Source organism: Cajanus cajan, chromosome 1 (genome assembly GCF_000230855.2).
Source record: "Cajanus cajan strain Asha chromosome 1, NIPB_CcT2T_4, whole genome shotgun sequence".
Classification (NCBI taxonomy): domain Eukaryota; kingdom Viridiplantae; phylum Streptophyta; class Magnoliopsida; order Fabales; family Fabaceae; genus Cajanus; species Cajanus cajan.
This window is the reverse complement of record NC_138517.1, coordinates 35,543,545-35,565,096: the sequence shown is the minus strand read 5'-3', so window position 1 is coordinate 35,565,096 and position 21,552 is coordinate 35,543,545. Positions and strand designations below refer to the sequence as shown.

General features: G+C 32.2%; 2 protein-coding genes across 7 annotated transcripts; both read right to left on the bottom strand.

Moving 5' to 3' along the window:
- Positions 1-15,816: 15,816 nt before the first annotated feature.
- LOC145954393 (uncharacterized) lies at positions 15,817-17,401 on the bottom strand. The gene is made up of 2 exons (XM_083068490.1): positions 17,342-17,401; positions 15,817-16,155 (listed from the first exon to the last, which is right to left on the bottom strand). The coding sequence occupies exons 1-2, from the start codon at positions 17,399-17,401 to the stop codon at positions 15,817-15,819; spliced, it is 399 nt and encodes a 132-aa protein (XP_082924616.1).
- LOC109815286 (uncharacterized) lies at positions 16,016-20,593 on the bottom strand. Of its 6 annotated transcripts, none has more exons than XM_083059873.1 (9): positions 20,171-20,593; positions 19,992-20,082; positions 19,745-19,891; positions 18,945-19,022; positions 18,367-18,573; positions 18,110-18,237; positions 17,888-18,023; positions 17,519-17,794; positions 16,016-16,155 (listed from the first exon to the last, which is right to left on the bottom strand). In XM_083059873.1, the coding sequence occupies exons 5-8, from the start codon at positions 18,400-18,402 to the stop codon at positions 17,696-17,698; spliced, it is 399 nt and encodes a 132-aa protein (XP_082915999.1). In that variant the 5' UTR covers positions 18,403-18,573; positions 18,945-19,022; positions 19,745-19,891; positions 19,992-20,082; positions 20,171-20,593; the 3' UTR covers positions 16,016-16,155; positions 17,519-17,695. The 6 variants fall into 6 exon arrangements, with proteins under 6 accessions (XP_082915999.1, XP_082916002.1, XP_082915988.1 ...); XM_083059876.1 differs by having other exon boundaries at positions 20,433-20,577; XM_083059862.1 differs by having other exon boundaries at positions 19,992-20,593.
- Between the last annotated feature and the right edge of the window lie 959 nt (positions 20,594-21,552).

Here is a 21,552-nt window from a genome sequence, read left to right as displayed (position 1 = left end):
GATTTACTTCGACCTTTCTCTAATCGTGTCTCCCCTAAGTTCTTCATTTCGAAAGGTTACGAAGCATGCTCATGAATGGCCAGGTCTCTGGGATTTCGAGTGATTTGCGAAAGATATATTCAAGTGTCTCCGGATTCTTCTTGTACTTCGCCTATAGTTCGTCAATTCAGAAGTTGTTTCTAACCATCTCTCTTCTAATTCCTTCACTTTGAGAGGTTGTGAAGCTGTGAAGCATTTTGAGTGACAGAATTTCAAGGATTTCAAGTGCTTTGCGAAGGATGTCCTCGAGTACCTCCTAATTCTTCTTATACTTCGTATGTTTCCAGAGTTTCCTTTTGTTGTTTTTCGACCTCCCATAATTTTGCGCATTCTCGAGTTTCGAGTATCCTCAAGCTTCGAGTATTCTCGAGTTACCTTGTTTTACTCTAACAATAACATTATAGCTTATTTATCTTTTCTACATTATGATCAACAAGTTATTGAACTAATTAATACTCGATTCTCTAAAATAAACATATACCAATAATATAGAAATTCAAATAAAAAATTTCTCTACTTCACCATTTATTATATTTTAATTTTTCTTTTTTCTTAATTATAAAATTTGATGTAGAAATTAATACAATGGTCCATATTATAATAATCCAAATGGAGGAATCTATGATCTTTTTCCAATTCTTTTGGTTGGAAAATAGTTAACGAGGTTGGTAATTAAGTGGGTATCTTCCTATATCCTAATAAGTTGGACTCAAATATTGTGTGCGCTCCAAGAGAAAAATGGGTGACGGTGGAAACCGCGGTGATTACAGAAATACTACCGATCAAACGGCGTGCCAAACGAGGAGAATTCCGTCAACGATGGAGTAGGTTATGTGGGGTCCACTACACGTGTTATCATAATTCTCACGAAGTCAATGAACATTGTTGTGGCCATTTCCATAATAATAATAATAATAATAATAATAATTAATAATGACCTTGTCAATACTGTTAAACTTAAACCTGACAATTCAGCCAATATATCACTTGGCATGCAAGGGAAAGAAAACCGAACGAACGTTGCAATCACAATAATACATGATGGATAAAGATGGTCTAATGTCACTTATACCATAATAATATTTTTTTCTTGAAACCCCATGATTTTTAATATGTTATGTTAGAATTTAATTGTTAGGAGAGGATCATTTCGTCACTGTATTATTCCAAGAAATAATTAACATATGTGATATGGATAGTTAAACAAACTGTTGTATAGGCAGAGATTCAGTTAAACTAAGTTAATTAAGCTAGGTAGCTTGGATAAAGAACTCAAACAAGTATCTCGAAGCTGAAATTTTCCCACTGCAATTTGATCTTCCGTATTTCCTTAAAAAAATAAAATCAGTGTGTATGCATGCATGTATGTAATTGATTGACAGTTTAAATTTAAAAATTACGTAAGGATTATACTAAATAGAAGTATATATTGATTACATAAAATTAGGATGCATTTGTTATTATCCTAATTTGTACTTAACTTGATAAAATTGAATTTGCATTAATTGTATTAATTTTGTATGACATGACATTTCACGTTTATCAATATATATCACAAAAATCGATTAAATTAGTTTGATAAGCTAATGGATATGGAAGAACTAATTTGAGTTGACAAAGACACTTTAAGAGATCAAGTAAAAACTTTTATACCTAAAAATCAAATTGAAGCCAAAAAGTTAAAGTGACCGGAGACCAAAATTTTATTTTATCCTACTTAATTCAATCAGAATTCAATAACATATACTTTGATGGAATCTGACGTGTGGAGAATTTATGACCCTAATTATCAAATTTATTATTTAAACGACTAGCTCCGTTAACCTTTTTTTTTTTCTTCTTCTTCTTCTTGTGTTATAATATAAAACTGCATTATTTATAACATTATTGCATGAGTTATTTGTTTTCTTAAAATTCTTATTTAATAATAAGTCTAATTTTAAAAAATTATATAACGAAAATATTATAATTCTAACAAAGAAAGGGTTAGTTTGAAGAAACTATTTGGATATATCTTTCATTATTATTTAAAGGATAAAAGAACAGGTGTTTATAGAAAATGATTAGTTGATTACATAGTTCGGTTGTAGTTGAACTGTAATAGAGCCATAACATAAAGAAAAGAAAAGACAATATAGTAGGTCTTGTCATAAGAGCTTGTGTCTATGCTACTAAAGAGAAGAAAAAAAAATTCTAACTATACCAAAGATAGACTAAGTATTCTCCCTCAAGCTAAAGATGGTTGGGTAGGATTATAGGACACCTTCAGGGAAGATATTGAAAACGAGTAAGAGACAAGCCTTTTGTGAGAATATTTCTTGCACCATTCATTAGATGAAATATGCTAAACTTTTAGATTGTTGCTGATGAGTTTCTCTTTGAGAAACAAAATATCAAGTTCTATATACTTAGTTTTTGCTTGGAAAATAGGATTGTGAGACAAAAAAATTGTGTTTAAATTATCATAAAAATATAGTAAAAGATATGATTTTGATATGTAGTTCTTATAGAAGAGATGGTATCCATAATGTTTCTATGATGTTGACCTCTTATAATTAGAATTTGATGTTAAAGAAGGTAGTGATCTAAATATGGTTAATAAATGTTGTTGGTTGAATAATAAGATCAAGATATTGCATATTGAATAAAACTAACTATAAATCTGTATAATGATGAGTTAGATAAAAAAATAAAAAATAAAAAAATCAAATTCTTGCTTTATGCAATTTAAGACCAGTAACTATAGGAGAAGAAATACTCTTTGCTTCAACCATTTAGTCATGAATACATTTTCTTTGAGTAAGTAGATGAGAACCATCTTTCAAGTGTTGTACCACAATACCCAAAAAAATATTCAAGTTCACCAGGTTGCTTAAATCTAAAGACATCATTCAACTACAAAGTGAGTTGTTGAAGTAGTTGTTAAGAGTTATCAATTAGAATTATATCATTTACATAAGGTAGATAAGATAAAAATTATGGTTGTAAACAAATAAAGGTGGATCATATTATTATATGTAAATCCTTTTTTGAAAAAGAATAGACTTGAGTTTCTCAAACCTAGCTTGGAGAGCCTAACAAAGAGCTTTATACAACTTGCAAACTGAAAACATGTCAATTGTTTCAAATATAAGGTTGCTATATATATATAAAAACCTTTTTATTAAATTGAACATCTAAGAAAGTATTATTAATATTTAGTTGTTCAACAAACACTTGTAGGTTGATGTCAAAGTTAGAATTATTCATACTAGCTAAAAGTAGTTTGATATATAAGAAAATGTTATTATATAGTCACAACTTGGTTGTATAACAGTAGTTCTAATTGTTATTATTATCATTATTATCATTATTATTATAATTAACATCATCATGACTAATATTATTATTGTGGTGGTGATGATGGACTTTCAATAATAATCCTTAGATTATAATAAAAAAAAATATATTATTACTATTAAAACTTAAATATATATTTCTTTAATAAAATTATTATTGTCATTCTCTTTACTAGGGACTAATCCCAAGGAAGCAAACAAGAGCCTTGACTTCCTTTTCCTTGATTGTTGGAAAAAATACACTATAATAAAGTATATTTATTATAATAAATATACAATTATTATTAAAAAAATATTTAACTTATTCTTTAATTGATCGTTTAATATGTATAAGATTGTCTCTTTTTTATTTCAATTGTTATAATTTATAAATTATTTTTAATTGTTTAATTTTATATCGAAAGATTGATTGAAAATTGATATATTTTATATGGTTGATATATTTTATGATTTTAAAAAATATTCATAAGTTGAATAAATAATATGATGTATTTAAACAGATTTACTTTTACAAATAATTGTATCACACACGCGCAGCACACATATATAGCGTCCACAAAAGATCGAGACAACCAATTATCATGTTTATTTTTGTTAACACAATTAGTTGTCAAATATTTTGGTTTTAGATCAGGAAGAAAAACTCAACAAGATCCAGACAACCAGTTAAGTTATCATGTTTATTTTTGTTACCACAATTAGTCATCAAATATTTTTGTTTTAGCTCAGGATGAAAAACTCAACCAAACCACAACCAACTCGATTTGTCAACTTCTCGCTGGACTTTTACCAAACATTATTTTTAATTAATTTTTACTAGATTGATTTGACTAATGTTTTACCTTGGAAATTTCTTCTGCTGCATCATTCTTCATTCTGCATTTTCCCTCAGCATACAAATCAACTTACAGAAAAAAAAAAAAAGGCAAATTATTTTTTTTTGGTATTTTACTAATATCAGAAAAAGTCTGCAAATATGTATGCTTTGATTTTCATCTACGTACACCCATTAGATTGTTTTAGTTATCACCTCGTGCTTTAATTATTTTGTTTTTCAAAAAATAAAACAACTTGGTAGAAAAATATTTATAGTAATACACGTGATTATTTGTTAAGCGATTGTATCTAGATATCAGTTCAGTGTCAACTGGTTTACACGTTACTCACGCGTGGGAGAGAAGATTGACGGATGAGGCTTGTTATCTCCGAATATGAAATCAAAGACTCTGACTGCATCGATTTAGGGAGCTATTACGAATTATATATTGTTTCGTCATTTTTTTTTCCTAGGTAACATATTTGAGGTTGAATATTAACAAATATGCAAAGTAACAAAGTAGAGCATATTCACCATCAACTCATCTAAAATTAGTTAAAATTTTCCAATGTAAATATATATATATATATATATATATATATATATATATATATATATATATATATATATATATATATAACGGGCTTATGATTGTTCAAAAAAAAAAATAAATTGAATAGAACCTCGGAGCGAAAAGTCAATGTCCACAAGTTTGTGCTTGTTGCGTCATTCTTAAACAATGCAAAACTCATTCCTTCCCATAAATAAAGTATTTGCGAAAGTGAAGGCTCGTATAAACTTTTATTATTTGGTCTCAGTTGAAGCTCATAGACGTAGTAAGCTTTTTTAAATATGATTTTAGTTTTTTTAAAATATCACTAATTTTAATTTTAGTCCCTAGTATAGTTTTAGTCTTTAGTAAAAGGCCAAAATTACATTATTATTTTTTTTGTAAAGTATGGAGACTAATTTTTTTTAATAGGAGTAAAACCAAAATTTATCGTGATATTTTCAAAATTCAAAAACATATTTAAGCATAAATTTTTCTTCAAAACTATTAGAAAATAAAATTAATTTAATTTAAATTTTAAAAAATTATTGAAAAATTAAATTCTTTTAATTACATTTAATTTTGTTATATCAAATCTTGTGTAAAATAATCAATAATTCTAACGCTTCTCATAGACTTCAAGAATCCAGCATCTAAGGAAGAGAAACCCAGTTGACCCTTGCTTGCACTCCCAGCTCTACCAAGGATCGGCCCATTATACTTTTGCTATTTACACCATCCTTTTTTACTAATTACATATATTTCTGTCTTTTTTTATTAAAAAAAATTCCCAAAACCCCCTTTTTCATTTTCTCATTTTCTTCAAATACTCTCTCTCTTTCATCCAAGAGTTGTTTCTTCCCTTCCAAAAATTATTTTCCAGAATTGATATACGTTGTTTTTTAATAAAGAAATTTTCAAAACTATGCATAATTTGTTAAAATATAGTTTCAAAACTTCCTTTCGGAATTGGTATGTATCATTTTGTGAAGTAATTTTTGGTATTCATAAACGCTCACTGATACACAATATTTTTCAAATGAAATTCAAGTCAAGAGTCATACATTGAGAGGTTGTTGCTTATTTGAAGGTAAATTTTAAAGTACGACACAAGGTTCAGGGATTTTGCGATTCATGAAAATAATAAGAGTAACCTCCTAAAACTATTAATTTGTTAGTCATTTTTTTTTTATTATGTATTATCAAGTATCTTCTTGAAACAAAACATAAAATAAGTGAAGTCAAAATTAGAGTTCAAGAATAATAAACACGGCGTAAAGACAAAATATAAAGTATAATAAATATGGGATTTAAAATTATAGTTTATTTGATAATAACCAATATACATAAAATATATATATATATATATATATATATATATATATATATATATATATATATATATATATATATATAAAGATGACAGGGGTGTATTTGGTAAATATGGTGTTGAGAAATGATCTTATAATTTAAAATATAAATTAAAGATTTCATTTGATCAATCTTTGTCTTTTTAAAATATTTTAACGTTTTAAGGGTAAAATCGATATGGATTTTTTTTTTTTTTAGCCTGTGACCAAGTCTCCAATTTTTCAAATTGGTTAACATTGCCCAAGGGCACAAGGTATAGCTTTTAATCCGTTAGCCTTTGTTGTTATCGGAAAATATGCAAAATTTGTTGCACGTCCTTTATCTTGCATAAAAAGTCTAATATTATGCCTATATATATAAATTGGTACAGTAGAAAAAATATATATAGATACACAACAAGTTCATTCATTTTTCTCTTAAAATTATTTCTATTACTAAAATATTTTTTTTGAGCGGTATTTTTGGTTCGAGGATCTTTTGTTATACTTGAATGGTCTAACGAGTTGATGTATCTTGGGAGAGGAGTGCACTATAAGATTTAAAATTATCAGTGCAGTGAGAGCGTTTTCTCTTTAAAAATAGCGCTCTGCGTGCTTAAATCCAAGTTACTCTAATCCTGTTATTTATTATTTTAATTTACTCTTTGTGTTTAATTGGTTGTTACTGATTGCGTTATTTTTAATTTTAAAGTATTTATTGTGTTGTTGATATTGACCTTCTTGATAAAATAATTAATTATTTTTTGTGTTGGATTAAATTAAATTTAATTTGTATTTCAACAATCACAGAGTGAAAAGTTATTTCCTTGTTCAATATTAACATGTATACAATGGATATTTTAAAGTCTTTGAGCAGTAAGTCAGAAAAATTTAATGTTGAAAATTTTTTATGTTGGTAACAACAGATGAAATTTTGGCTTACAGAGTTGGGTTTATTTTTTGTTATTTTAAATGAAAAATCTAAAGAAAAAAAAATTGATGGTGCTTTGGTTAAAATAAGTTCTTCTAATGATGCTTCCAGTGATAAAGATATTTTGTGTCACGGTCGTATTTTGAGTATTCTATCTGATAATATTTATAAAATATTTTGTCATACAAAAACTGTTTTGGAGTTATGGGATGCTCTTGAACTAAAATATGGTTATGTTGAAAAGGGTTTAAGAAGATACTTTTATGAAAGAATGATTTATTTTCAAACGGAAGATGGAAAACCTTTTTCTGACCAAGTTCATGAATTTGAAAATATTATTTATGATATGAAGATGAAAGAAATTACTTTTCTTGACATAATGCTTGTTAGTTTTTAATTTCTAAATTGCCTCCTTCTTGGTATGCATTTGTAAGAATAGCCTCAAGCATAAACCTGATCATTTCACTTTATCTGATTCATAGGTTTCTTTGCGAATTGTAGATAAGCATCGTATTTCACAAAATGATTCTCATAAACCTCATTTTCAGGCTAAGGCTCATTTGGTGGAAAATTCTAATAAGCCTAAACAAAAGTTTTTTTTTTTTAAATCTAGATTTTCCAATAATAAGTTTAGCAATAAGTTTGGCCAAAGCTCCCATTTCTCCAAAAATAAAAACAAGGCTTTTAATAACAACTATAAACTAAAGAGTAAAATTCAAGGAAATGAGTCCTTTTGCTTTGTACGTGGGAGAAACAATTATTTTGCTAAGGATTATTTTCATCATCGTCGTCAACCAAAAGACACTACATTTGATACCAAATCATCTTCTTAGCCTCAAGTTAATTTTATTACCGCTAATGCTAGCTCAGCTTCCCCATCTAATAGGTATCATATCACTAACCCAAAGTTAAATTTTATTTATAACTCTAATGATTGGTGAATTGACTTTAGAACTAATGTTCATGTATGTGCTAATAAAAAAATATTCTCTTCATATCAAGAATGTGGTACACATACTGTAAGCATGGAGAATGGGAGCCTAGCACAGGTCATTGGTCTAGGCTGAGTAGAATTAGAATTATCTTCAGGAAATTGTCTTGTCTTAGATGAAATCTTTCGTGTTTTCAAAATTAGAAAAAATTTGATTAGTGCTACTTGTTAGTTCAACAAGGTTTTAAAGTTGCTTTTGAACCCAATAAAGTTGTAATTTCTTGACATGGTTTTTTTGTTGGAAAAGGGTATATTTGTGATGAATTGTTTAAACTTAATCTCATGTCGTCCTTCATTAATAAACCTTCTAGCATTTCTTCATCATCTATTTCAAATGTTGAATGTTGTGACACTTGGCATGGTAGATTTGGGCATGTTAACTTGAATTCTATTAAAAGAATGATAACTCTTTATCATATTCCTAAATCTTTTAATGAATTGAAACAAAAGTGTGAAGTTTGTGTTCAAGCTAAACAACCTAGAAAATATTTTCAAAACTCTATCCAAAAGGAAACTTGCTTGCTTGAACTCATTCATAGTGGTATATGTGGTAGTAATGGTGTTATTATTCATGGTGGAAAGAAATACTTTATTACCTTCATTAATGACTTCTCAAAATATTGTTATGCATACTTGATTATTCATAAAAATGAGTTATTTGATAAATTCAAAGTTTATAAAGTAGAAGTTGAAAATCAATTAGAAAGAAATATTAAAATTATTGGATCTGATATAGGAGGAGAATATTATTCTAATGAAATGGGTGAATTTTTTCACATGACATTATTCATGAAGTCTCTCCACCCTATGCTCCTCAATCTAATGTAATTGCTGAAAGAAAAAATGATACTCTATTAGACATAATAAATGTTATACTTATAAGTTATGGTTTGCCAGATAATTTGTGGGGGGTAGCTTTATTTACTGCATGTCATGTTTTGAATAGAATTCCTTATAAAAATTCAGATAGAAACCCTTATGAATTTTGGAAAAATAGAAAACTAAATTTGAAATATTTCAAAGTGTGGGGTGTCTTGCAAAGGTGAATATTCCTATTAATAAGAAAAGAAAAATTGGCCCTAAGTGTGTTGATTGTGTTTTTTTCGGATATTCTTTATATAGTATTACTTATAGATTTTTAGTTATTAATTCTAAAGTTGGTGAAATTTCTAATAATATAATTATGGAATCTAGAGATGTTGTTTTCTTTGAAAATATTTTTCCTTTGAAGAATAAATTGTCTAGACTTTTTTATGATACTTCTAGTTTTGTTTTACCTTCTAGTAGTAATGTTAACAAGGATGTTGAACCTAGAATAAGTAAAATAATTAGAAAAGCTAAAGATTTTGGTCCTGAATTTTATTCTTTCTTACTTGAAAATGATCCTAAAACTTATAGTAAAACCATGAGATCTGTTGATGCACCTTATTGGAAAGAAGTCATTAATGATGAAATAAATTCTCTTAAAGTCAATAAAACTTGATTTTTTATTGACCTTTCTCCTGGCTGCAAAAGTATATGTAATACATGGGTTTTTCGGGAAAAAAAAATTAAGAACGGATGGTTCCATAGATAAGTTTAAGGCAAGACTTGTTATTGGTTATAAACAAGTAGAAGGTGTAGATTTCTTTGATACATATTCGCTTATTTCTAAAGTTACTACTATTAGAGTTTTAATTTCACTTGCCTGTGTTTTTAATTTGGAAATTCATCAAATGGATGTAAAAATTGCCTTCTTAAATGGTGACTTGGAAGAAGAAATCTACATGAATCAACCTGAAGGTTTTATAAAATCTAGAATGGAAAATAAAGTTTGCAAGCATGTTAAATCTTTGTATGGTTTAAAACAGACACCTAAACAATGGCATGATAAATTTGATCAAGTTATTTCATCATATGGATTTCAATTTAATAATAGTGATAAATTTGTTTATGTGAAACAATTTGATGATAATTCATGTGTTATTTTATGTTTCTATGTGGATGATATTTTAATCTTTGGCAATAATTTACATGTTACAAATGATGTGAAGTTTTTCTTGTCTAGTAATTTTGAAATGAAGGATCTTGGCCTTGTTGATGTTATTTTACGCATTAAGTTAATTAAGAATCATGATGGTATTGTTTTGTTACAATAACATTATATTGAAAAATTGTTAAAAAAAGTTTAATTATTTTGATGTGAAACCAGTTTCTACCTCATTTAATTCTAATATGAAATTAACGAAAAATATTAGTGAAAGTGTCTCTCCTCACTACTAGAAAAATTAAAATTAGAGAGGGAACGAATCTGTCACTAAATTTTATAAAAATCTGTCACAAAATAAATTAGTGACGGAATTTGTGACAGAACTGATTTCGTCACAAAAATTGGCATCACAAAATATTTAGTGAGGAATAATTTCAGTCCATCACAATCAGTGACGGAATTAAGGCAGCACAAATAATAGATTTTTTGTTCTTACCGGAGATCTATCGTAGAGATGATCCGCTGGGTAAGATCGACGAGCCTCCTTCGCTAGTACGTTTGATGCTCCAAGATGGGGGTGGTACCTGCAAAAGAGACTCTGATGCCAAAGTTAGTGTTGTGGGAGTATTAGTCTCGTATAATGCACGTACCTTTGTGTGAATTAGGGTTTTCTGGGCCTTGGGCCCGAGATCAGTTATGACCTAATTAGATAGCAGACCTCGTCTAAGGTCGAGGTTGCCCACGCGTATCCGAGGTCGTCTTGTGTTGTGAAGCCGAGCACGAGCTTGATAAGACAGTACGGATAGTACACTAGCCCCCCGAGCTCCGAAGACTGTAGGTCGAGGAGTTAAGACCGAGCTCGACAAGGGGTCGTGGCTTTTCACGTATGCCTATCCGTCATAACGCCATGTATCATAACCGTCACCTTGTTCCCATAACGCATGGGCGACGCGGTGACAAGATTGTATTTTTATTTGTTTGATGACATGGCCTCTTTGCGCCGATGTGGTGTTCCGATATCCATGTTTCATGGTCGAGCTGAGGAGCTCAACAATAATGAGCTTACTGCTTGGTTAGGTTGGTAAACCTTTGATCGAGTCAGCAGTTTGGTGAGGGACAAGTCGGCAACTCGGCTGGCCAGTACACTTGCCCCCCAAGCATCGAGTGATGTAAGAGCAAAGGGGCTTCTGAGGTGTTCCCAAATTTGTTGTTTAGAGGTTCAAATTCGACCTTGTTAAGTAGATGTGATCTCAAGGTTCAGACTCGACCTTGGCATATCAAGGTTCGAACTAGACCTTGGTTAAGAAAATGTGATCCCAAAATTCAGACTAGACCTTGGCATATCAAGGTTCGAACTCGACCTTGGTTAAGAAAATGTGTTCTCAAGGTTCGGATTCGACCTTGGCATATCAAGGTTCGAACTCGACCTTGGTTAAGAAAATGTGATCTCAAGGTTCGGACTCGACCTTGGCATATCAAGGTTTGAACTCGACCTTGGTTAAGAAAATGTGATCTCAAGATTCGGACTTGACCTTGGCATATCAAGGTTCAAACTCGACCTTGGTTAAGAAAATGTGATCTCAAGGTTCGGACTCGACCTTGGCATATCGAGGTTCGAACTCGACCTTGGTTTAGAAAATATGTTCTCAAGGTTCGGACTCGACCTTGGCATATCAAGGTTCGAACTCGACCTTGGTTAAGAAAATGTGTTCTCAAGGTTCGGACTCGACCTTGGCATATCAAGGTTCAAACTCGACCTTGGTTAAGAAAATGTGATCTCAAGGTTCGGACTCGACCTTGGCATATCAAGGTTCATACTCGACCTTGGCGTATCAAGGTTCGAACTCGACCTTGGTTAAGAAAATGTGTTCTCAAGGTTCGAACTCGACCTTGGAATATCAAGGTTCGAACTCGACCTTGGTTAAGAAAATGTGATCTCAAGGTTCAGACTTGACCTTGGCATATCAAGGTTCGAACTCGACCTTGGTTAAGAAAATGTGATCTCAAGGTTCGGACTCGACCTTGGCATATCAAGGTTCGAACTCGACCTTGGTTAAGAAAATGTGATCTCAAGGTTCGAACTCGACCTTGGCATATCGAGGTTTGAACTCGACCTTGGTTAAGAAAATGTGTTCTCAAGGTTTCGACTCGACCTTGGCATATCAAGGTTCGAACTTGACCTTGGCATATCAAGGTTCGAACTCGACCTTGGTTAAGAAAATGTGTTCTCAAGGTTCAAACTCGACCTTGACATATCAAGGTTCGAACTCGACCTTGGTTAAGAAAATGTGATCTCAAGGTTCAGACTCGACCTTGGCATATCAAGGTTTGGATTCGACCTTAGTTAAGAAAATGTGTTCTCAAGGTTCGGACTCGACCTTGGCATATCAAGGTTCGAACTCGACCTTGGCATATCAAGGTTCGAACTCGACATTGGTTAAAAAAATGTGTTCTCAAGGTTCAAACTCAACCTTGACATATCAAGGTTCGAACTCGACCTTGGTTAAGAAAATGTGATCTCAAGGTTCGGACTCGACCTTGGCATATCAAGGTTCGGACTCGACCTTGGCATATCAAGGTTCGAACTCGACCTTGGCATATCAAGGTTCGAACTCGACCTTGGTTAAGAAAATGTTTTCTCAAGGTTTAGACTCGACCTTGACATATCAATGTTCGAACTCGACCTTGGTTAAGAAAATGTGATCTCAAGGTTCGGACTCGACCTTGGCATATCAAGGTTCGGATTCGACCTTGGTTAAGAAAATGTGTTCTCAAGGTTCAGACTCGACCTTGGCATATCAAGGTTCGAACTCGACCTTGGTTAAGAAAATGTGTTCTCAAGGTTCGGACTCGACCTTGGCATATCAAGGTTCGAACTCGACCTTGGTTAAGAAAATATGATCTCAAGGTTCGGACTCGACCTTGGCATATTAAGGTTCGGATTCGACCTTGGCGTATCAAGGTTTGAACTCGACCTTGGTTAAGAAAATGTGTTCTCAAGGTTTGGACTCGAACTTGGCATATCAAGGTTCGGATTCGACCTTGGCGTATCAAGGTTCCAACTCGACCTTGGTAAAGAAAATTTGTTCTCAAGGTTCAGACTCGACCTTGGCATATCAAGGTTTGAATTCGACCTTAGCGTATCAAGGTTCGAACTCGACCTTGGTTATGAAAATGTGTTCTCAAGGTTCGGACTCGACCTTGGAATATCAAGGTTCGAACTCGACCTTGGTTAAGAAAATGTGATCTCAAGGTTCGGACTCGTAGCATATCAAGGTTCGAACTCGACCTTGGTTAAGAAAATGTGATCTCAATGTTCGGACTCGACCTTAACATCAAGGTTCGAACTCGACCTAGGAAAGTTGTCATGGTTATTGTGCCAGTACCGAAAATGTATGGGAATGGAGTTGCTTTATTGATTTATTTCTGAGGTGTGCCTCGTTAAAACCTTCCTTGGCCAAAAACCCTTTTGTTTAGTGGGAAAAAAGGCTGAGGAGGAAAAAGAGTACATCACCTGAATTTACAAGTTAAGAGAAATAAAGTTTGAGGTGGGTGGAATTCCTGGTTCCAAATTTTTCTTTGGAGGGGTCTATTCTTGCTTCTCCCCGTAATCGCCAAACAAGGTCGCCAACTTTAAATGTTCGTGGCCTGACCTTGGTCTTGCTTTCCTTGTGATTTTTCATGAATTGCCTTGCGGAACTCGGCATGCTCCTCCATCTGGATGTAGCCTGCAGCACGAGCACGGAGCTCATCCATGTCGCGAGGGGCTTCTCAGCACAGGCTATCGACGAACGATCCCGGCTTGAGTGCCATGAGCATGGCGTGTAAGGCGACCTCGGGATTCAAGTTGTGAATCTTCACCGAGATGCCAGCAAAACGTTCCATGAACGTCCGTAGTGGTTCGTCATTGCCCTGTTTGAGGCTGGCCAGAGCAGCCGACGTTACGAGGTGAAGTCGACTCGTTGCATATTGCGCCGTGAATCGTCTGACCAGAGTATCGAAGCTGTCAATTGACTCGGCAGGTAGCTGGGTATACTAGTTGAGTGCGGCCCCTTTGAGCGAGGTCGGGAAGACCCTACACAGAATAACATCCTCATTAGTGTAAAGGTTTACCTGTGTAGTATAGAGGTCGATGTACTCGTCCGGATCTATCGTGCCGTCGTACCAGTCGATGTAGAGAGGCTTCCACCTAGAGGGGAGGGGCATTTCCATAATGCCATCCACAAAAGGATGACGGCGGAAGGTCGCTTGATTTCCCGTGACGTGTGCAGGGGCATTGCTGACCTCATGAGCCGACCTGTTCGTCGGTGCGTGTGGCGATGTGTGGCAGGCTTGGGAGTCTGTGCCCTAGGTGCTGTCGGCGGGTGAGAAACCGAGTGCCCCTCTTCCTCGTTTATGTTACTTGGTTGAAGGGGTTGATCAGAGGTGCGCCGTGGTAGTTGAGCACGAATACGCTCATTCTCGGTGCGCAAAGCCGCTAGGTCAGCTTCGTTAGCGGTTCGCATCACCGCTAGGTCAGTTTCGTGCTTAGCACGCATGCTTTGCAGATCAGCGGTGTGTTGCTACCGCATCTACTCGACCTGCTCAATCAGCCTTCTCAATGCTGCTTTGTTGTCCATGCTGGTTGCGTGATCTAGGTCGTTTGTTGCGCGTCTGCTATGGCTTCTGGTGAAAACCATAAACGTGGCCGATAAGAGCTATTTTGATCGGCCCCACGGTGGGCGCCAAATGTTCTTACCGGAGATCTATCGTAGAGATGATCCGCTGGGTAAGATCGGCGAGCCTCCTTCGCTGGTACGTTTGATGCTCCAAGATGGGGGTGGTACCTGCAAAAGAGACTCTGATGCCAAAGTTAGTGTTTGTGGGAGTATTAGTCTCGTATAATTAATGCACGTACCTTTGTGTGAATTAGGATTTTCTAGGCCTTGGGCCCGAGATCAATTATGACCTAATTGGATAGCGGACCTCGTCTAAGGCCGAGGTCGCCCAGCGCATATCCGAGGTTGTCTTGTGTTGTGAAGCCGAGCTCGAGCTCGGTAAGACGGTACGAATAGTACATTTTTCATCACTAATTTCTAATAAATGTTCATATAAATTAATAAAATTCTGTCACAATTTGTGATGACCTCTAAGTTCATCCCAATTTGTGAGGGATTAACTCCGTCACAAATTTGTGAGGGGTCACAAATTTATGAGGAATATGTGCCTCTTATTAATGTCACAAGTTGAGAGAAATGTGTGTCTGTCACAAATTGTGATGAATAAAATCCATCACAAATTGCAACTAATAAAATCCATCACAAATTGTGAATTATTGATCTTATTTAGTGAAGGACTTTTTTCGTAACTATTTGTGAAGAATATGTTTTTCTCCTCTAGTTGTGATATTTTTTTAATTATGAATATAACAAAAAATTATTAATTAATCCAAAAAGCTAAATTTATTAATTGTCTATTTGTTTAAAAAAAATTAACAAAATAAATAATTAAGAAAAAATTCTCTATTTTATAAAAGCATGTAACTAAACACCAATATAAGAAAGTCAAGCATACGATAGATATAAATAACACTAAATATAACAAAGTTAAGGACTTTAGCTGATCCCTAATGTATGATAAGTACTATAGTAAAACTTAAACATAACAAAGTATAAGTTTAAAGTATAGTAAATATTAATAATAGTAAAAGATAATGCATCCCTAAACATTTATATCATGATCATCATCTAACTCATTATCATCAGATTGTATAGTGTTTGCATCATGTATAGGAGGAGGTTGGGGAGGACAAGAAGATTGAGAAGCCAACCCAAGAGAAAACGTCCCCATAAATTACTTTAGTTGCTCACGAACCAACCGAGACTCTTCCTGTGAAGCATGAATCAAATATGCATGGCTTTGCAATTGTTCTTTCAATGTTTTGTTTTCTTTAGACAAATTTGAAACAAGATTTTTCATTTGTTCATACTCAGAATTTGAGATACCATATGAGAATCTATAAGAAGAAGGTTTATACTTCCCAGCCTCTAAACCTAGACCAAATATTCTTCCTTTATTGTTCACACCACCAACAACATCATAGAAAATACTATTTTCAGATTGCACACTAGAGGCAGCATCTCCTGATGATTGTTGTGACTCTCTTTCAGATAACCGTCTTTCATACTCATTCTATAAAAAGAAAAGTAACAAATAAAAGTATATAAACATTAATGATAATAGAAGATCTCATGAATGATGCAGAGAATCATGCAATAAGAACACAAAAAAATACTTAGTAAAAAGTCTAAGATGTAACTTATAAGCAACATCACTAGATAAGTATGAATTCAAATGAAATTAGTAACTTGTAAACCTAGATGCAACACCACATAAACATGAATCCCATTGAATTTAGCAATTAGTAAACTATAAGATGCAGAGATGGTGGCACTTCACATTGCATGAAACTAAAATTGAGTACAACCAATAAGGTGAAATGATTCTATGTTCACATAATTCAGAAAAAAATTCAAATCATATAAAAAATTACATACTATAAATGGTATGGCTTGCAATTTTGAGACTATTGACTGTAACCTATCTTAACTTATGAGCAACATCACTAGATAAGTATGAATTCCAATGAAATTAGTAACGTGTAAACCTAGATGCAACACCACATAAACATGAATCCCATTGAATTTAGCAATTAGTAAACTAAGATGCAGAGATGGTGGCACTTCACATTGCATGAAACTAAAATTGAGCACAACCAATAAGGTGAAATGATTCTATGTTCACATAATTCACTAAAAAATTCAAATCATATAAAAAATTACATACTATAAATGGTATGACTTGCAATTTTGAGACCATTGATTGTAACCTATCTTAACTTATTAGAAACATCACTAGATAAGTATGAATTCCAATGAAATTAATAACTTGTAAACCTAGATGCAACACCACATAAACATGAATCCCATTGAATTAAGCAATTAGTAAACTAAGATGCAGAAATGGTGGCACTTCACATTGCATGAAACTAAAATTGAGCACAACCAATAAGGTGAAATGATTCTATGTTCACATAATTCACTAAAAAATTCAAATCATATAAAAAATTACATACTATAAATGGTATGGCTTGCAATTTTGAGACTATTGACTGTAACCTATCTTAATTTGTCAAGTCGGCAGTGAAGGACAGAACATGACAACTTTCACAGTACCATAGCCTTTGTTGAAACATAACCATTGTTGTCTCTCTAACATAACCATTATATGTCAAGTCTTGCAAACATAACCATTGTTGTCTCTATAACAATATCAACCAACTTCTTCATAATTTAATATATATAAAATTATAACTTACAGCTATCCTTTCTGCCTTGGAAGACACTCGTCTATTATCGTTTGCTGTCTTATGGGTCATTTCGAATAGGTCGCAACATGTTGGAGTCATATTTGCATATATTTTATGAATGAACAAAAAGTAATCCAGTTTAATTTTAAATTTTGCTCCTTAAAAGAATAAGTAAATATTACTTACCAATCTCTTAAAATGCTCAGAAGTAGGAATGGATCCTCCAGTATGCAGTGAACCATCAGAAGAATTTCTATTATTAGTATTAGTCCTTGACTTTTCTTTCCAGTTCTTATCATTCCATTTTTGTTCAAGTTATACACGTTTTTGCTTTGGAATCCAACTCCTTAGATCAATGCCTCGTCACACCCTATACATAGCATTTGAAAACTCTTCAGATGCTTTTTGGTCAAATGCTCTTCTTATTTGTGCATCATGATCAACCAGCCACTTGAACTTTCTCTACATCAAAAATTTATAAAATGTTTAAACAATGTGCAATTTAATGCAATGAAAATATAAAATGGTTATTATAATATTTCTAGTTATTTATACCTGAAACTCTTCAAACCACATGTTTGCCACACTTTCATTAGTGCTTTTAACCTCTCGATATGATTCCCATGACCCTTCAAACTTCCCTTTGATTATTCTTGAAATTTCACGAGTAGGGTGAATTGGTAGGTCAAATCTATAAAAAAAATAGAAGAATTAAAATAACTTATAACACGAAACATGTTTATATTGATCTAAAAGAAAAGAATTATTAATACTTACGTGTTTTGTGGACCTGGACAAATCCAAATACGTCCATTAGAGTCTACACTTCCAATTTCTAAAGATGGATCAATAGAGGATGATGATCCAACAATTGGACTACCAGTAACATCAATGGAGGGATTTGTCTATGGTGTTTCAATCATATTTGGGGATTGTGTCAAAGAAACATGAGGGGTAGGTATAGACTGGTTAGTTTGAGGAACTAAATGTGGTTGGGAAGTGGAAGTAACATGAGGTAGGTGTAGGTTGGTTACCTTGGGGAGTTGTAGGTGTTTGGGAGGTGGAAGCATGTGTAGGTTGTGTAGTACAATGTGGGGATCTCCAATAGAATGTGTTGGCTAAGAAGTAAAAGGTGGTGGCACAATGGTGGTACCTTTACCTCTCCCTCTTCCCCTACCTCTACTCATACCTCTACCACTGCCTCTCCCTCTTGCTACATCAGTCATGTTACTACTCACAATCTATATACACAATGTACAACATTAACAAATGAAGTTTATTAAGACATCAATAATAAGTTCAAGATTAACAAATAATGTCTACTATATAGTAATGTATGCATATCACAACAAGCACAAGATTAAGACATCAAAGTCTATTAATGTACACATATCAACAACAATTACAACATTAACACATGAAGTCTATGAACAAAGTAATGTAGTTGGCATATTATATTAAATGACAATATGTTATTAAAAACACAATAGAAATTGAAAATGCCTCATTAATATATATTTAATTAAGTACATAAAAGAGTCAATATGAAACATGAGATTAAGTTAATTTGAATATATATCTTCATAAGTTTCATCATAATCATTTTCATTACTTGTTGTCAATTGTATGTCTTCTTCTTCTTCTTCTTCTTCTTCTTCTTCTATGTCATTTGGAACTTCCTCTGCTATGCCTATAATATCAACAAGACTTTGTTGAAAATCATCATTTGAAACAACTAAAGGCATTTTTTGTAGATCATCATCTTGGTAAGAAACATTTGTTTCAAATTTATCATGTCCTAATGATTGAATTATATTGTGTGCCTTGGTTTTTATGACACCAAACCAACCTTGTTGTCCATCAGGAAAGGATGTAAAATACACTTGTTCTACTTGTTGAGCTAGTATAAAAGGATCATAGCTATGATATCTCCTGGATTTTTTTTTTTATTTCAACATTGCCATAAATATCTATTTTTGTCCCTTGAGAACTAGAATCAAACCAGTCGCATTTAAATAAAACCAACTTTTTGTTAGGCCACCTAGTGTACTCCAATTCACAAATATCAATTAACACTCAATAATAATCATTTTTCATTACTTCATATTGGCATCCTCGCACACAAACATGATGATTTGTTGTACTCATTCCCTTATTTTGGAATTTAGTTACAAACTTGTAACCATTGATAGCAAAATTAGGCCATTTTGTGACTTTTCTAATAGGGCCCCATAAGGTATAAATTTAAAATGTTTTGAAAACGTGGGTCATAAATAAATGCTTACTTAGACAACTAATTAGGATTTTGCAGCGTGAAACTCATTCTTTATGTTGGTAAAACCTCATTAGACATTACAACATACTCATCATCTTGTCAAAACAAAAAGAGAATTGTGATCTAGATATTTATACCTGAATATTTTCCAACTTTTTGAGAGCAATTTTTGGTGGTTCTGTCATTACACAGTATTTGTGGAGAAGTAAACCAGCAGCCTCTTTATCACCTTTGGCTTGAATGGTGAGTATCTCCTTGCTCAGGCTTTCAACTGCTCTTTCAATCTTAAGGAAGAAAATTTTATTTATTATCACCCATGTACGTGTCAAAAAAACTTAAGATGGAGGGACCGAGATAGAAACAAATATTTTGAAGCAATAAAACCTTGGTAAAATCAACAGAAATTGAGCCTTCAGAATGCCAGACAAAGGCACCTTTCTCATATAACCAGTTGAATTGCAATGCTTGTCCTTTTCTGATAATACGCGGTAGATTTAAATGCTAAATAACATCATAATAATAAACACCAGAAAAAAAAAAAGAATGCATAGCTAATAGTACACCAGTGAGCTTCCTCTAAACCAAAGCGTACAAACCAGAAGCATCCAACAAGAAACGAAACATACATGGACTTCAATAAAAACACAACTGACTAAGCAAAATTATATGAGTTGTAGGCCACGCAAAGAATGATACTCCCCACACCAAAAAAAAATTATTCTCGGAATCGAAGGATGCCTGGCCATAGACAACATTTCAAGAACGACATTTCAAAATGAATATTGACCAAGCAATTACGGTGGGAGCCAAAAAATGAATATTGACCAAGCAGTTACGGTGGAAGCCAACAGTCTTTGAACGATGGAGCCAGCAATCCTTCAATGACGGCGCCAACACTTTCGCATTTGGGGGTTTAGCGATCTAGGGGTTTAAGGTTTTTTGCTCTTGGTGAGTCAACACTCTCGGAAATCCTTGTTTTATGAGCATAATAGATATTTAGGCTCTTGGGGGTATGTACTTGACGTTTTAGATTTTATTTTATTTTTACTTTTTTAGAGGGAAAATTCATGAGTATAAGAGGGAAAAGGATTGTTTTAGTATACATTTTGTTTTATTTCAAAGAAAAATATATTTAAAAGGTAAAAAATATATTAACATAGTAAATAATTTAATTATTAAATTGATACTTAATATTAATGTTAACTTTTGAAATTATATTAATATAAAATGAATTAATAATTTTATAAAATGATGAATAAAATTTTATTAATATAACGTTTTTTTTAATATTTTTATGGTTTATATTTTTAAATTGACTGAATGTTAATTTTAAAATGAGTTTAATATGCATAAATGTTACTATATTTTTATCTTTTATTAAAATTTTTATATCTATATTACATTGTTAAATTATTTTTTAATAATATGATGTTTGAAAATAAAAAATTATACAAATAAGAGTAAATTACACTTTCGTTCTTTAATATATATATATATATATATATATATATATAAATATATATTAATTTATACTATATATTGACACATATATGAAAATATAATATACATAAACAATAATTTATGATTAAAAAATATTTTAGAATATTTTTTAAATCAAAAAATTAAAGATATAAAATTACATATAAATTATATTTTATATTTACAATCAATAAATTTAACAAAAAAATCAATTGCTTAAGATATGGTACAATTAGCATGCGCTAAAATTACTCAATAGATCAATTACTTAAATTTTAGTATAATTAGCATATTAAAATTAAAGATTTAAGAAGATGAATTTAGAATAAATCAAAATAAAAAGATAATTATTTATTATATTTTAAGAAAATTTATATGTCACAATATATTCGGTATAAACTAATAGAATTTTTATTTGGTTAGTACTAGGTTAAGGATTTCGTTACAAGATTTTAAAATAATAAAT

Coding starts and splice junctions, on each gene's coding strand:
- LOC145954393 (XM_083068490.1), bottom strand. CDS start 17,401: ATGACCCATAAGACAGCAAACGATAATAGACGAGTGTCTTCCAAGGCA. Junction 16,156..17,341: donor CCAAGGCAGAAAGGATAGCT/GTAAGTTATAAT, acceptor TTCTTTTTATAG/AATGAGTATGAAAGACGGTT.
- LOC109815286 (XM_083059859.1), bottom strand. CDS start 18,402: ATGCTTCCACCTCCCAAACACCTACAACTCCCCAAG. Junction 18,238..18,366: donor AACACCTACAACTCCCCAAG/GTAACCAACCTA, acceptor GAAACACCATAG/ACAAATCCCTCCATTGATGT. Junction 17,795..17,887: donor TGTGGTTTGAAGAGTTTCAG/GTATAAATAACT, acceptor TTTTTGATGTAG/AGAAAGTTCAAGTGGCTGGT.